The 14,000-nt window shown below is 46.9% G+C and overlaps 1 protein-coding gene across 12 annotated transcripts in view; it reads left to right on the forward strand.

Annotated features, from left to right (window-relative positions):
* Positions 1–14,000, forward strand: part of TNIP1 (TNFAIP3 interacting protein 1) — a 54,606-nt gene that overhangs the window by 35,137 nt on the left and 5,469 nt on the right. For all 12 annotated transcript variants that reach the window (XM_073230452.1, XM_073230476.1, XM_073230459.1 and 9 more), the window contains 8 exons: positions 1,523–1,612; positions 3,233–3,298; positions 3,434–3,569; positions 5,531–5,655; positions 7,852–7,983; positions 9,007–9,132; positions 9,657–9,719; positions 9,943–10,134. In XM_073230452.1, the coding sequence (XP_073086553.1) occupies positions 1,523–1,612; positions 3,233–3,298; positions 3,434–3,569; positions 5,531–5,655; positions 7,852–7,983; positions 9,007–9,132; positions 9,657–9,719; positions 9,943–10,134 (930 nt within the window). The remainder of the gene's footprint in view (positions 1–1,522; positions 1,613–3,232; positions 3,299–3,433; positions 3,570–5,530; positions 5,656–7,851; positions 7,984–9,006; positions 9,133–9,656; positions 9,720–9,942; positions 10,135–14,000) is intronic.

Consider the following 14,000-nt stretch of genomic DNA (forward strand, 5'->3'; position numbering starts at 1 on the left):
CTTTTTATTTGAGATAATTTTAGACTTAACAGACGAGCTACAAAAATAGTCCTTAGCGTTCCCATATCCCTTATCCCCTTAACATCTTACATAACTGTGGTTCAGTGATCAAAACAAGGAAATTAACCTCGGCACAATACTGTAAACTACAGACTTTGTCCAGATTGCCCCAGTTTTTCAAGCACATCATTCTGCTGTACCAGGATCCCATCTAGGATCCCACATCACGTTTAGTTCTCATGTCTCTTCCAGACTTACCCTTCCTTATTGTTCCTTGACTTTCATGAGCTTCAACTTTTGAGTTATATTGGCCAGTTGTTTGTAGAGTGTCCCTCAGTTTGGGTTCATCTGATGTGTTCTCATGATTAGACTGAGGCTATGGATTTGGGCAAGAGTGACACCGTGCCCTTCTCAGTGTGTCACATCAAGGGTGCATGGTGTCAGTGTCATGGCAACCTTGATCACTTGGCCACGGGAGCATCTATCAGGTTTTTCCATAATAAAGGGACAAATTTTCCCTTTGTAACTAAAAGCATTTTTTTTTAGGAGAAACTTTGACATGTGCACATGTTCTGTTTCTCCTTACACTTTTGCTCACTTACTTTAGCATCCATTGGCAATCTCACCTGTAGCAGTGATATTACTGTAGTATTCTAACAGCAATCTTGTATTTCCTCCATTTCTTCTATATTCACTAATTAAAATCCTTTTACAAAGAAGAGTTGTCCCTTCTCCCCAGTTTATTTATTTGTTCAGCTATTTCTTCCTACCAGTATGGACCCAAGGATATATTATTTTACCCTTTGGGTTATAATCCAGTACTACTGCTGTTGATTTTCTTGTTCAGTTTGTTCCATCTTTGGCCAGAGGAAACTCTTTCAAGTTGTCTTCATTGCCCATTTGACATGCTCTTCGAGTACTTCCTTCCTTTCCGTAAGACACCCCAAACTCATCTTACATTTTCCCTGCTTCAGCCTGGAATTAACCACTTCTCAAGGGGCCTTTCTTTTTGTTGGAGAATGGCATTTAGAAACCAAGATCCGGGCAGTAGGTGTACCCATTGCTAATGGAGTGTCATTGCCTTAGGCTCTCTCAGACAACAGAGCGAGGAAATATATGAATGTGTACTGATGGTGCATACACAAGTGTTTATTTGTTTCTGCATCTTTCTAAAAACATGTTTTAAGTAAAAATTTTATAAAAACATTAAAAAATACTTCTTGCCTTCCAGGTTGGAGGATTTCTGGCTGATGTGTGTTGGGTAGGGAGGGTGGTTGGCAGTGCCTTGAAGATGAACCTGAGCAGGGAAAGAAATGGCTGTGGGAGAGGTAGAGGAAGTGAGCCCAGGAGCCACTGTGGCCCAGGGATGATCTCAGCGGCCTTCTCTGGGGGGATTTATCATGGCTGGGAAGTGTAGCAGTGTCCTGGTGGGTGGGAGGCTAGAGAGGAGAGAGACGGGGCTTGGTGGGTGAGAGATTGTTATTTGAGACTTTGCTGAAGGCCCCTCTGTGTTTCTTCCCAGGCAAGTGTCACAGCAGCTAAGGTCCCAGAGGTGGGAGCCTTGGGTGCAGCTGAGAAGAAGGTGAAGGTGCTGGAGCAGCAGCGCACTGAGGTAGGTGCCTGGAGGAGGTCATGGCCAAGGAAGACCCTTCTTCCTCCTGGAACTGGCAGGACAAAGGCCCTCTTGGGCCCCCTGGCTTGTCCCAGATCACCATCGTGAGTTGATGTGGTGACTACTGACCCATCTGCCCATGGGAGAGACCTGCTGCCTTGTCCAGGGCTCTTGTTTCTTGATCCCACAGGGGTCACTCTGAAGAAGTGGCATTTGGGATACCGCCCAAAATTGTTGGTATTTAGGAAGGCTCTCAGGGTAAACCCTGGATGGTGGAAAGAGCTGTGATAAGGTAGGCAAGTTTCAGCATCTGAAACGAGGAGTCTGGGGTTCATCTGTCACCACGTGGTTGGTTTAGGCAGGGATGTCACAGACAGGGAGGACCCAGCACCTGTGGCTCTGCCACCAACCAGGTGAAAGTCTCCAGAGGTTGAGGCTCTGCACTTGTGTCTCACGCATAGTCCTCCTCATCCCCCACCCCGAGGCCAGTGTTTTCAGACCGGCGTGGGGAGGCCCGTTCCCATCTGTTCTCTCAGCCTGTCTTCTCTACACCATGCAGGTCCTTCTCCAGATTCCCAGGCCTTTCTGCCCTCTTTTGTCTTCTGCACATTTGAATGTTGGGCCTCCATTAGTCTTTTGTATACTTGCATATTTTAGTTTTCTTTTTGTATTGCTGTAAGGTATCTTTTCTGATTACAGGAGTATTATAATGCTCATTATAAAAAGATTGAGAATCTCAGCCTAGAGGTGACCACAGTTGATAACAGTTCATTGCATATTACTCATTTTTTCTGTGTACTTACGTATATACATATCTGTTTATAAAAGTAAAGTATAAAAATTGTATCACACATAATGTATTGCTGTTTTTCTCTGTTTTTCTTTAAAATTATATCTTTGAGGATATTTATTTATATATAAAGTATGTACTATAGTCCTTCAATTCTGAGTACTCTGTCATATATTGATGCTTCTGAAATTGGGATACCCTTTTCCTATTGTTTTATTTATTTAATGATGTAGGATTGTTTTTCTTCCCTTAGGGATTGTTATACCAACTGTACAGCAAATAATTAGGGTCATCTTAGAAATAAGGCAATGTATTAAGATGCCTGATTTTCAATAGCCACACAGTGCTCCATTTCTGTTTACACTGTCATTTCCTTACCTGGCCTCCTAGGCTTCCGTTTCTTCTAGCCTTTTTTGGGATGTGAACACTGCTGAAATGATCACCTTGTATATATATTTGCACACTTGTGCAAGTGCTCCTTTTGGTCACATTTTCAAAGTGGAGTTACTAAGTGAAAGAGAATGAGAACTTGAGGTTTTAATACATAGTCCCCCACTGCCCTCGCAAGACTCCAGGTTCCATAATTGCACACCAAAGTTATATACTGCTTCTGTGTCTTGGTTTCCTGGCAAGGATAATATGTAGTGAGTGATAAGGGTGAATCTCTTTGGGGAACATGGAATTTTTTTGTAAGTGGGGTTTCAGGCAGTATCTGTCACCACCATTCATTTGCACCCTCTGCGCACTCCTTGGGAAGCTGGTCTGTGTGGAGTTCTCTCTCTTTGTTCCTTCTCTGCTTATCTCCTGCTAACCCCAGTCTCTCTCCACAGCTGCTGGAGGTGAACAAGCAATGGGACCAGCACTTCCGGTCCATGAAGCAGCAATATGAACAGAAGGTAGTGAGGGGGTTATGGGACTCCAGGCTGAACCCCAGGTTCTTGGCATCCCAGGTCTTGCTGCTTCCTTCTCAGCAGCTTTGAACCCTGAAGGTTCACTTGTCACACGCTCCCTCGCTCTGCCTTTGAACCCAGATTACTGAGCTGCGTCAGAAGCTGGCGGACCTGCAGAAGCAGATGACTGACCTGGAGGCTGAGCGGGAACAGAAGCAGCGTGACTTTGACCGCAAGCTCCTCCTTGCCAAGTCCAAGATTGAAACAGAGGAGGCAAGTGTGACTGGCAGGTTCGGCTCCGGGAGGCCTGCTGGTCGGGAGCTGAGTGGAGTAAATAAGCTGGGGCTGGAGGTCTGGAGACCTGGGGGTTCCAGCTCTGGTTCTCATGCTAAGGGTCTGTATGGCCACAGGCAAGAGCACTTTCCTCCCCTGTCCAGTTTCCTGTCTGAAAATTGAGGGAATTGAATTACCTTGCTTTTCTTATTTTCTTGTTTTCGTACACAAGGGCTTTTTGTCTGTTTGAAATCATATGGATGAGGGAACCATACAGGGAAGCACAGAACATGAAAGACGTACGAGCAGGCCCCATGGAGCGCAGTGCTGGGGCAGAGTGCTTGCTGTTCAGTGCTCAGAGTCCAGAGGGCTCTTTGTTGGGGAGATGGAGCCCCCTCTACTCATTCATCTAGGCATCATTCAACAGTGTGTGTTCCTGGAACCGCTGGGCACAGACACTCCGCACTGAACAGTCTAATCCTGCCCTTGGTGGGGAAGAGACAGCAAGCAACTAGTTACAGAAGCACTAAGTAGAAGTGTGTTGAGCAGTACAGGAGAAGGTGCAGGGCTCAGGGAGAAGGTGGGGAGGGGGACCAGGAACTGTCCCCCTGAGGAAGCAGCATCTGATCTGTCATATTTGACTGGTACCAGCCAGGGCCCTTCAGGATCCTGGAGCAGCTTTAACAGGAAAGGCCATTGGATCCCCAGACTCTTTTGGAAGGTTGTATTTATGTCACAGTGTCCTCCCCTTAGTAAGAACTGGGCATAGGCTACCTTTGCCTAGCTTAAAACTGGACATTTTTAACACGGATTGCATTTCAGTGTCCCCTCCCATCAGCATGTGACACCCAGGGGCCTTATCTGAGCGCTCTCCCTGCCTCAGTGACTGCCCCTTACCTTGAAGATTCGTGTTAGGAAGGATGCTGCCTATTTTTCCTTTGGGGGCAGTTACATCTTGTGACTCTCAGCCAGACCCTTGGCGCTCTGCTCCCTTTTCCCAGCTCACAGCAGTAGGTGAAACAAATCTCTGGAATCTGACATCTCCTCCCCATCGGCTGTGGGAAGGGGGGATGTTTCAGGACAATATGTGGCCCTGTGGATAAGGACAAATTGTGTTAGAGGCCATGCCAATCCTGGAAGGTCTTTAAGTGGAAATCCAGAACAACTCCCCCAAGTTCTGACCAAGGCCACCCTCAGCAGTCTCTGGCCACCCTTCCCTATTTTAAATGCTTCCTTTGACTTGCAAAGGGAGAGAGCTTGAAATTAGGTTCTAGCCCCAGTTTACTGTGTGGCCTTGAGTAAGTCACCTCCTCTCTCTGACATGCATTTCCCATTGACTAATGGGCTAGGAGTTCATGCTCTCTTAAGGCCAAATCCAGCTGTGGCCCTTTGCCATGAACAAGCCCTGACTAATCCATAGTGGGTATGAGAGCAGTGCTTCCACCTTGAAGCCTTCCCTGGTTGCCTCTCAGCTGTAGTGCTCTTTCCTTTGACTTCACAGCACTTTGTTTTTCTGTGGAGGAGCACTTTTTGCTTGATGCTGCATCTGTTTCTTTGAGTGGCTTCTCTCTAGGCTCAGACACCATAAGAGCTGAAAGGTCCTTTAAAGATTTCCCCTATGAAAATCTGGTTGGAAACTATGGCTTCTCTCTTTGGGAGATTGCACGGACAAAATTTTGCATTCAGTTCTGGGGCTCACAGACCTCATGTTGGAGGAGCTGGTGTCAGAATCCAACCCAGCACTCAACCGAGCCTCCTCCTTGAGGACAGGACCTCACCAGGCTAGTGTCCTTACTGCTCTGACCCTAGGCACCTTGTATGGTGCCTTGTGCAGGAGCACTGTGGGTACTGCTGAAGGAGAGGGAGAAAGGAGTCCTGCTGAGGGAGGGGTGGGCAGGCAGAGCAGGGAGTCCAGGCCCCCTGGAGGAGCTCCCTGCTTAACAACCCTGTGCTTCTTGCAGACAGACAAAGAGCAGCTGACAGCGGAAGCCAGGGAGCTGCGCCAGAAGGTCAGGTACCTGCAGGACCAGCTAAGCCCACTCACCCGGCAGCGGGACTACCAGGAAAAGGAGATCCAGCGGCTCAACAAGGTGGGCCCCTTGGCCCTGGTCCCTGGGGCGACAGGGCTTCCTGAGCTCAGCTGTAGCACCTACTTCCTTCATCGCTGCCCCTCCTGGCTCTCAGCTCAGGAGGGGTGACCCCTGGGTCGGGGAGCTGGTGCTGAAGCCTCGGTGCAGCCTCGCAGGCTCTGCCCCCTTGCCTAGCCCCCCTAGCACTCTAAGCAGCCTGCCCTGGGGTGGGCTTGTGCTCGCCTCGCCCTCTAGGCCCTTGGACGTGCTGTTTCTTCACAGACCCTACGCACTGTTTGCGTTCAGCTTAAACACCACTTCCTCGGCAAGGCCTTCTGGGTCTCATTCAGGCTGCCCTGTACTGTGCTTCTGAAGCCCCAGCGACTTCTTTAATACCCCTTCTCTCATGTTCTGTGGCTGCTCTCTCAGTGATCTGTCTACCCTTCCAGTGGGGGGGGGGGGGGGCAGTGCCTGTATACCTCTGGCATCTGGCGCAGGGCCTGGCACCAAGCACATGTTCAGGAAATACTTGCTGAAGGCAGTGATGAGCAAAGGCCCAGGGCTCCTGTCACTGAGAAGTGGAATCCCAGGAGAGAGGGACCCCACGGTGGAGGCTGGGTAAAGCAGAAACCTGCTGCTCCAAGCCAGGACAAGTGGCAGGGGGCTAGTACCAGTCCCAGCTTAGCCGCTCTGGCCTCTCTGGGCCTGTTTTGCCATCTGAACCCTGGTTAGAATCATTCTGGCCCTAACCGCCTTCCAGTGCTTGGGTGAAAGGGGGTGAGCTGACAGGAGGGAGCTTTGACAGGAAATGTTCTTTGAAGTTCTGGAGGACTTGTCTGTGGCCTTATCCTCTCCTCTTGTCTGTCTTCTTTTCCCTTCTGCCTCTTGGTCTTACAGTGGGCTCTGGCATGAGTTTGGCATTCACTGGGCCCAGCCCTGCTGGGGTAACCCTTTCTGTTTGGTTTTAGTGTTTGATAAGTGTGACTGTGATGAATCTGGGGCCTTTGGGACCTGTTCTCAGAGAAAAGAATGATCTGTCCTGAGCTGGGGGACTTGTGGGTCTACATCCAGGCACAGTGTTGTACATGGTGCTGATCACAGAGGTGATTCCAGGGGCATCCCTGCCCTCCAGATTTCCACGGCATAGCTGGTGACAGAGATACAAGTGTGAATCACTGATGGCAGGCAGGTGGTCTGCTTTGCTTGTGACTTCAAGCAAATCTCTTCCTGTCCCTGGACCATAGGCCTCTGACCTGCGAAGTGGGGCAGGTGGAGTAGGAGGTGAACAGAGCCGTGCGTCCCCAGGCAGCATCCTGAATGTACTCGGCTCAGCAGTTGCCTCCCATTTCTGGGACAGTTGAGGAGACCAAGGGAGGCCCAAGTCCAGTTAGGGAGTGTTTTTCTTTATCTGCTCACATCCCAGGGAGGCACTGTGGGCAGTGCTGATGCATGGCAAGTAGCCCTGCTGTCCAGGGGGCTAAAGACCATGTGGCCATGAGGGTGGCCTGTCTTGAGAGGGTTTCTGGAGTTGTCAAGGAACATGTTAACAGGGCTAAAGGACAAAACCAGTTAATGGAAACCTTTTAAGATGTGAGCATATTGTTGACATAAAGGAAAGTGTCTTGTGAGCATGGTAGAATAAGGGTGCATCTCTTTTTTATTTTCAAAGTGCTATTTGATGATGTATTTTTAGGGTTAAAAAGGTAAAATATTAAATAAGTAGAAATTAAAGTCCAGTCTAATCTAAACACAGAGTTGGGAAAGGAAGAGTTGGCTTGGTGGGAACGTCTTTTGGAAAGCTGAAGAACTTGGGGCAGGGCAGTTGTCAGACTAAAGCGTCCCTCAGAGGGCTTCATAGCCTTTGTGGGTCTCAGTGCTAGGAATGCCCTGCCCCTGCCCAAGGAAAGGGAGGTTCCTCTCCCATGTGAGGATCCCAGTTTAGCCTGCTGGCTAAGGGCACACACTGCGTTTGAATCCCTCCTTTGCCACTTACTGACTGTGTGACTTTGGACAAATCACTTCAGGTCTGTGAACCTCAGTTTTGACATCTGTTAAAAGGGGATGATGATCATAGTCTTTTCTTCATAGGGCCGTGGAGAGGATTCAAAGAAATGATGTGTGCAGAGTACTAGTAAACAGAGTAGCATTTATTAACTAGTACTCCAGTGGGGCCAGGGTTTCTGCTGAAGGGCCTGTCTCCTTCCTTCTTGATGCCAGGCCCTGGAAGAAGCGCTGAGCATCCAGGCCTCCCCATCGTCTCCACCCACAGCATTTGGGAGCCCCGAAGGAGCTAGGGGCCTCCTGAGGAAACAGGAGCTGGTCACGCAGAATGAATTACTGAAACAGCAGGTGAGCCTAAGGCGAGGAAGTCAGGTAGGAGGGGCTCAGTGGGAGCCGGAGCGTTCCCGGGGGCGCAGGGCAGGCTGGGATCACATGGAAGCTGTAATTCATAGTCCACTTTTTGGCCATTGGCCAGGACCCCATCTAGGTCCAGGTCTGTATCTTTTCCAGCCATCTGTAACTAGGTCATTCCTCCAACACCTTTATGATTTATCTGTGTCTATACCCCAACTGTGCTATTTTTTACCTAGTATTTTAAAAATAAATTTTAAATAAATCGCTTTCAATAAATGTTTTAGAAGGGAGTTTTATAGCACTACTGTGGAAATAGAAAATCTCTTTATTATTTGCCATAAACAGAGAGCAGCCATAAGCAATACATACAGTAAAAGCAAAGCAGTAGTATTACACCCTCGCCGGATACTCTTGCCTGAAGACTCTGAACTTGAATCCTCTTTCCCATCATTTAAGGGAAATTAAAAAGTACTAGAAGAGTGTTAAAACAAACTAGCATAAATGGAGACTTTCTTCTTGAGGGACACAGAAGGATGATAAGGAGGCTGAAAAGGTTATGGGTCTCCCATGGGTGTCTGCTGGATGCTGTCATTAGGCCCTCCTGACTCACGTCGGCCTGAGCAGCATCTCAGGCGCAGATAGGGATGGTCCAGCTGCTGGCCTGCCGGGGCACCCCCAAGCCTTTGGAAAGTTTTGTGGGTTCTGTGGCCTTCCTTAGCAGATTGGAAAGATCGGACGACTTGGTGGCTTTAGGCGTTTTTTTATTTTTAAGCCATGGATCCCTTGTTTAAATAAAGTCCTGTGTTGAAGCTACTCTGTCAGAAGTTGGGGGTCGGGTGCTGGAGGTGCACCTGTTCCCCGCCCCTGGATGGCCACGGAGACGGGGTGAAGCCAGCTCTGATGGCTCTGGCTCCCAGCAGGGGGCCAAGGGTCCTGGGCCTGAGCAGGTCCGGCCTCCACTCAAGCTGCCCCTGTCTCCCACCCTCACCGCCTCCCCTCCTCTGCTCCCCTCTGCAGGTGAAGATCTTTGAGGAGGACTTCCAGCGTGAGCGCAGCGATCGAGAGCGTATGAATGAGGAGAAGGAAGAGCTAAAGAAGCAGGTGGAGAAACTGCAGGCCCAGGTCACGCTGTCGAATGCCCAGGTGAGGACAGCTGGACCAGGGAAGGGGCAGTTGGCCTGTTCTCACGGGGTGGGGGTTGTAGATGGCCCCTGGGGAAATGGGAAGTCCAGACACTCACTGGTTCTCCTTCCAGCTCTGCTGTCAAACTGCTGTGTACTCAGTACATCCCTGCCCCTCCCTGACCTCTAGCTGTATGACTTTGCCCAGTCGGGTTTGACGCCTTATAAGAGCAGACTTTGGAATTGATTCTGAGCCATGCCCTCTCTCAGAATGGGATTAAAAGGTGTTAGTGTGGAAGCCCTGAGGCAAAAAGGTTTCCGCAGGTCCTCCTGACCTGTGTTCCAACCACCCGCGATGAGCAGGTCCTGCCTGCAGCCACCAGCCTGGACTGTGCCGTGCTTCCCAAGTGCTGGACGGCCCAGAGCGGTGGTCCTGACCACCTCAGGGGGCATTGCCTGCCAACCCTCAGGGCTGGTTAGGCCCTGGGTCCAGGCCCGTCCAGGAAGCACCTGTGCCAACAGTCGTCTCTTCCTTCCTTCTCTTAGCTGAAAGCATTCAAAGACGAGGAGAAGGCGAAAGAAGCCCTCAAACAGAAGAGGAAAGCAAAGGTGAGGAGACTTAAGGGAGGAAGCAACATTTGCCGTCTTACCTTCACAGCCACTATCTGATGGGAGGGACAGTGTTGCTCAGGTTCCAACTAAGGAAGTAATACAGGTAGAGCACTTGGCATAGTACTTGGTACATAGTAAGTACTCGGGGCATGATAGCCGTCATTGTAGTTGATATTCTCTGCAGCCCATCACAGGCCAGAGCCAATGTCACTTCTTGCAGGCTTCGGCAGAACGCTACCATGTGGAGCCCCACCCGGAGCACCTCTGTGGGGCCTACCCTTATGCCTACCCTCCTGTGCCAGCTGTGGTGTCACACCATGGCTTTGAGGACTGGTCCCAGATCCGCTACCCACCACCCGCCATGGCCATGGAGCACCCGCCCCCACTCCCCAATTCACGCCTCTTCCACCTGGTGAGTTTGTTCCCCTTCTTCACTCGGGGACACACACAGGGGTCATGTACTTTGCAGAGGGAAGGTCAAGTGAGGGGGTCAGAAACTGCATCCTTGGCTCCTTCCTGAACAGCGTGGTGGTTTGTGCATGGATGTCTAGGCCCCACGTTCAGCCCAAAGCTGCTCCGGGTCACTGGAGTAGGACAAAAGAGGCTGAGTAAGAGAGCAGGGCAGGAAGCAGGGCTCTCTCCAACCAGCCAGCCCACGGGTATCAAAGTTTGAGTTTGACATTTTCTTAGAATCTACATGTAACCACGTCCCAGACCCTCACCAGACACTCTCTCTTTTGCTGTCCTCTTCTCCCTTTTCAGTTCTTTGCTTTTCTTTTCTCTTGGCTATTTTGGCTTTCTTTTCTCTTCCTTATCATTCTTTTTTTTTTAAATTTTTTGTTGAGGTATTATTGATATACACTCTTATGAAGGTTTCACATGAAAAAACAATGTGGTTACTACATTCACCCATGTTAATCAAGTCCCCACCCATACCCCACTGCAATCACTGTCCATCAGTGTAGTAAGATGCCACAGATTCACTGTTTGCCTTCTCAATGCTACACTGTCTTCCCCGTGACCCCCCACATCATGTGTACTAAACATAATACCCCTCAATCTCCTCCCTCCCTCCCTACCCACCCTCCCACACCCCTCCCCTTTGATAACTACCTGTTCCTTCTTCGAGTCTCTGAGTCTGCTACTATTTTGTTCCTTCAGTTTTGCTTTGTTGTTATACTCCACAAATGAGGGAAATCTTTTGGCACTTGTCTTTCCCTGCCTGGCTTATTTCACTGAGCATAGTGTCCTCCAGCTCCATCCATGTTGTTGCAAATGGTAGGATTTGTTTCTTTCTTATGGCTGAATAGTATTCCATTGTGTATATGTACCACCTCTTCTTTATCCATTCATCTACTGATGGACACTTAGGTTGCTTCCATTTCTTGGCTATCGTAAACATAGGGGTGCATCTGTCTTTTTGAATCTGAGAACTTGTATTCTTTGGGTAAATTCCAAGGAGTGGGATTCCCGGGTCAAATGGTATTTCTATTTTTAGTTTTTAGAGGGACTTCCATACTGCTTCCACAATGGTTGAACCAGCTTACATTCCCACCATCAATGTAGGAGGGTTCTCATTTCTCCGCATCCTCACCAGCATTTGTTGTTCTTAGTCTTTTCCATGCTGGCCATCCTTACTGGTGTGAGGTGATATCTCATTGTGGTTTTAATTTGCATTTCCTTGATGATTAGTGATGTGGAGCATCTTTTCATGTGCCTGTTGGCCATCTGAATTTCTTCTTTGGAGAAGTGTCTGTTCAGGTCCTCTGCCCATTTGTTAATCGGGTTATTTGTGTTTTGGGTGTTGAGGCATGTGGGTTCTTTATATATTTTGGACCTTAACCCCTTATTGGATATGTCATATATAAATATATTCTGCCACACTGTAGGTTGCCTTTTTGTTCTGTTGATGGTGTCCTTTGCCCTACAGAAACCTTTTAGTTTGATATAGTCCCATGAATTCATTTTTGCTTTTTGTTTCCCTTGCTCAAGGAGATGCATTCAGTAAGAAGTTGTTCATGCTAATATTCAAGAGATTTTTGCCTATGTTGTCTTCTAAAACTTTTATGGTTTCATGACTTACATTCAGATCTTTGATCCATGTCGAGTTTACTTTTGTATGTGGGGTTAAACAATAATCCAGTTTCATTCTCTTGCATGTAGCTGTCCAGTTTTGTCAACACCAACTGTTGAAGAGGCTGTCATTTCCCCATTGTATGTCCATGGCTCCTTTGTCATATATTAATTTACCGTATATGTTTGGGTTAATGTCTGGAGTCTCTATTCTGTTCCACTGGTCTGTGGTTCTGTTCTTGTGCCAGTACCAAATTGTCTTGATCGCTGTGGCTTTGTAGTAGAGCTTGAAGTTGGGGAGCAAGATCCCCCCCACTTTATTCTTCCTTCTCAGGATTGCTTTGGCTATTCGGGATCTCTTGTGGTTCCATATGAATTTTAGAACAATTTTCTCTAGTTCGTTGAAGAATGCTATTGATATTTTGATAGGGATCGCACTGAATCTGTAGATTGCTTTAGGCAGGATGGCCATTTTGACAATATTAACTCTTCCTATCCATGAGCATGGGATTTATTTCCATTTATTGGTGTCTTCTTTAATTTCTCTCATGAGTGTCTTGCAGTTTTCAGAGTATAGGTCTTTCACTTCCTTGGTTAGGTTTATTCCTAGGTATTTTATTCTTTTTGATACAATTGTGAATGGAACTGTTTTCCTGATTTCTCACTCTATTAGTTCATTGTTAGTATACAGGTATGCCACAGATTTATGCATATTAATTTTGTATCGTGCAACTTTGCTGAATTCAGATATTAGATCTAGTAGTTTTGGAGTGGATTCTTTAAGGTTTTTTTATATACGATATCATGTCATCTGCAAACAGGGACAGTTTAACTTCTTCCTTGCCAATCTGGATGCCTTTTATTTCTTTGTGTTGTCTAATTGCCGTGGCTAGGACCTCCAGTACTATGTTGAATAAAAGTGGGGAGAGTGGGCATCCTTACCTTGTTCCCGATCTTAAAGGAAAAGTTTTCAGCTTCTCGCTGTTAAGTATAATGTTGGCTGTGGGTTTGTCATATATGGCCTTTGATAAGCTGGGGTACTTGCCCTCTATACCCATTCTGTTGAGAGTTTTTATCATGAATGGATGTTGAATTTTGTCAAATGCTTTTTCAGCATCTATGGAGATGATCATGTGTTTTTTGTCCTTCTTTTTGATGTGGTGGATGATGTTGATGGATTTTCAAATGTTGTACCATCCTTGCATTCTTGGAATAAATCCTACTTGATCATGATGGATGACCTTTTTGATGTATTTTTGAATTTGGTTTGCTAATATTTTGTTGAGTATTTTTGCATCTATGTTCATCAGGGATATTGGTCTGTAATTTTCTTTTCTTGTGGTGTCTTTGCCTGGTTTTGGTATTAGAGTGATGCTGGCCTCATAGAATGAGTTTGGAAGTATTCCCTCTTCTTCTACTCTTTAGAAAACTTTAAGGAGGACGGGTATTAGGTCTTCACTAAATGTTTGATAAAATTCAGCGGTGAAGCCATCTGGTGCAGGGGTTTTGTTCTTAGGTAGGTTTTTTATTACCAGTTCAATTTCATTGCTGGTAATTGGTCTGTTCAGATTTTCTGTTTCTTTCTGGGTCAGCCTTGGAAGGTTGTATTTTTCTAGAAAGTTGTCCATTTCTTGTAGGTTATCCAGTTTGTTAGCATATAATTTTTCATAATATTCTCTAATAATTCTTTGTATTTCTGTGGTGTCCGTAGTGATTTTTCCTTTCTCATTTCTGATTCTGTTTATGTTTGTAGACTCTTTTTTTTCTTCATAAGTCTGGTTAGGGATTTATTTTGTTTATTTTCTCAAAGACCCAGCTCTTGCTTTCATTGATTCTGTTGTTTTATTCTTCTCGGTTTTATTTATTTCTGCTCTAATCTTTATTATGTCCCTCCTTTTACTTACTTTGGGCCTTATTTGTTCTTCTTTTTCTAGTTTCATTAATTGTGAGTTTAGACTGCTCATATGGGATTGTTTTCTTTCCTGAGGTAGGCCTGTATTGCAGTATACTTTCCTCTTAGCATGGCCTTTGCTGCATCCCACAGGTTATGCAGTGTTGAATTATTGTTGTCATTTGTCTCCATATGTTGCTTGATCTCTTGTTTTTATTTGGTCGTTGATCCATTCATAATTTAGGAGCATTTGTGAAGCCTCCTGTGTTTGTGGGCTTTTTCATTTTCTTCACGTAATTTATTTCTAGTTTCAT

This window comes from Manis javanica, chromosome 1 (assembly GCF_040802235.1).
Source record: "Manis javanica isolate MJ-LG chromosome 1, MJ_LKY, whole genome shotgun sequence".
In the NCBI taxonomy this organism is placed as follows: domain Eukaryota; kingdom Metazoa; phylum Chordata; class Mammalia; order Pholidota; family Manidae; genus Manis; species Manis javanica.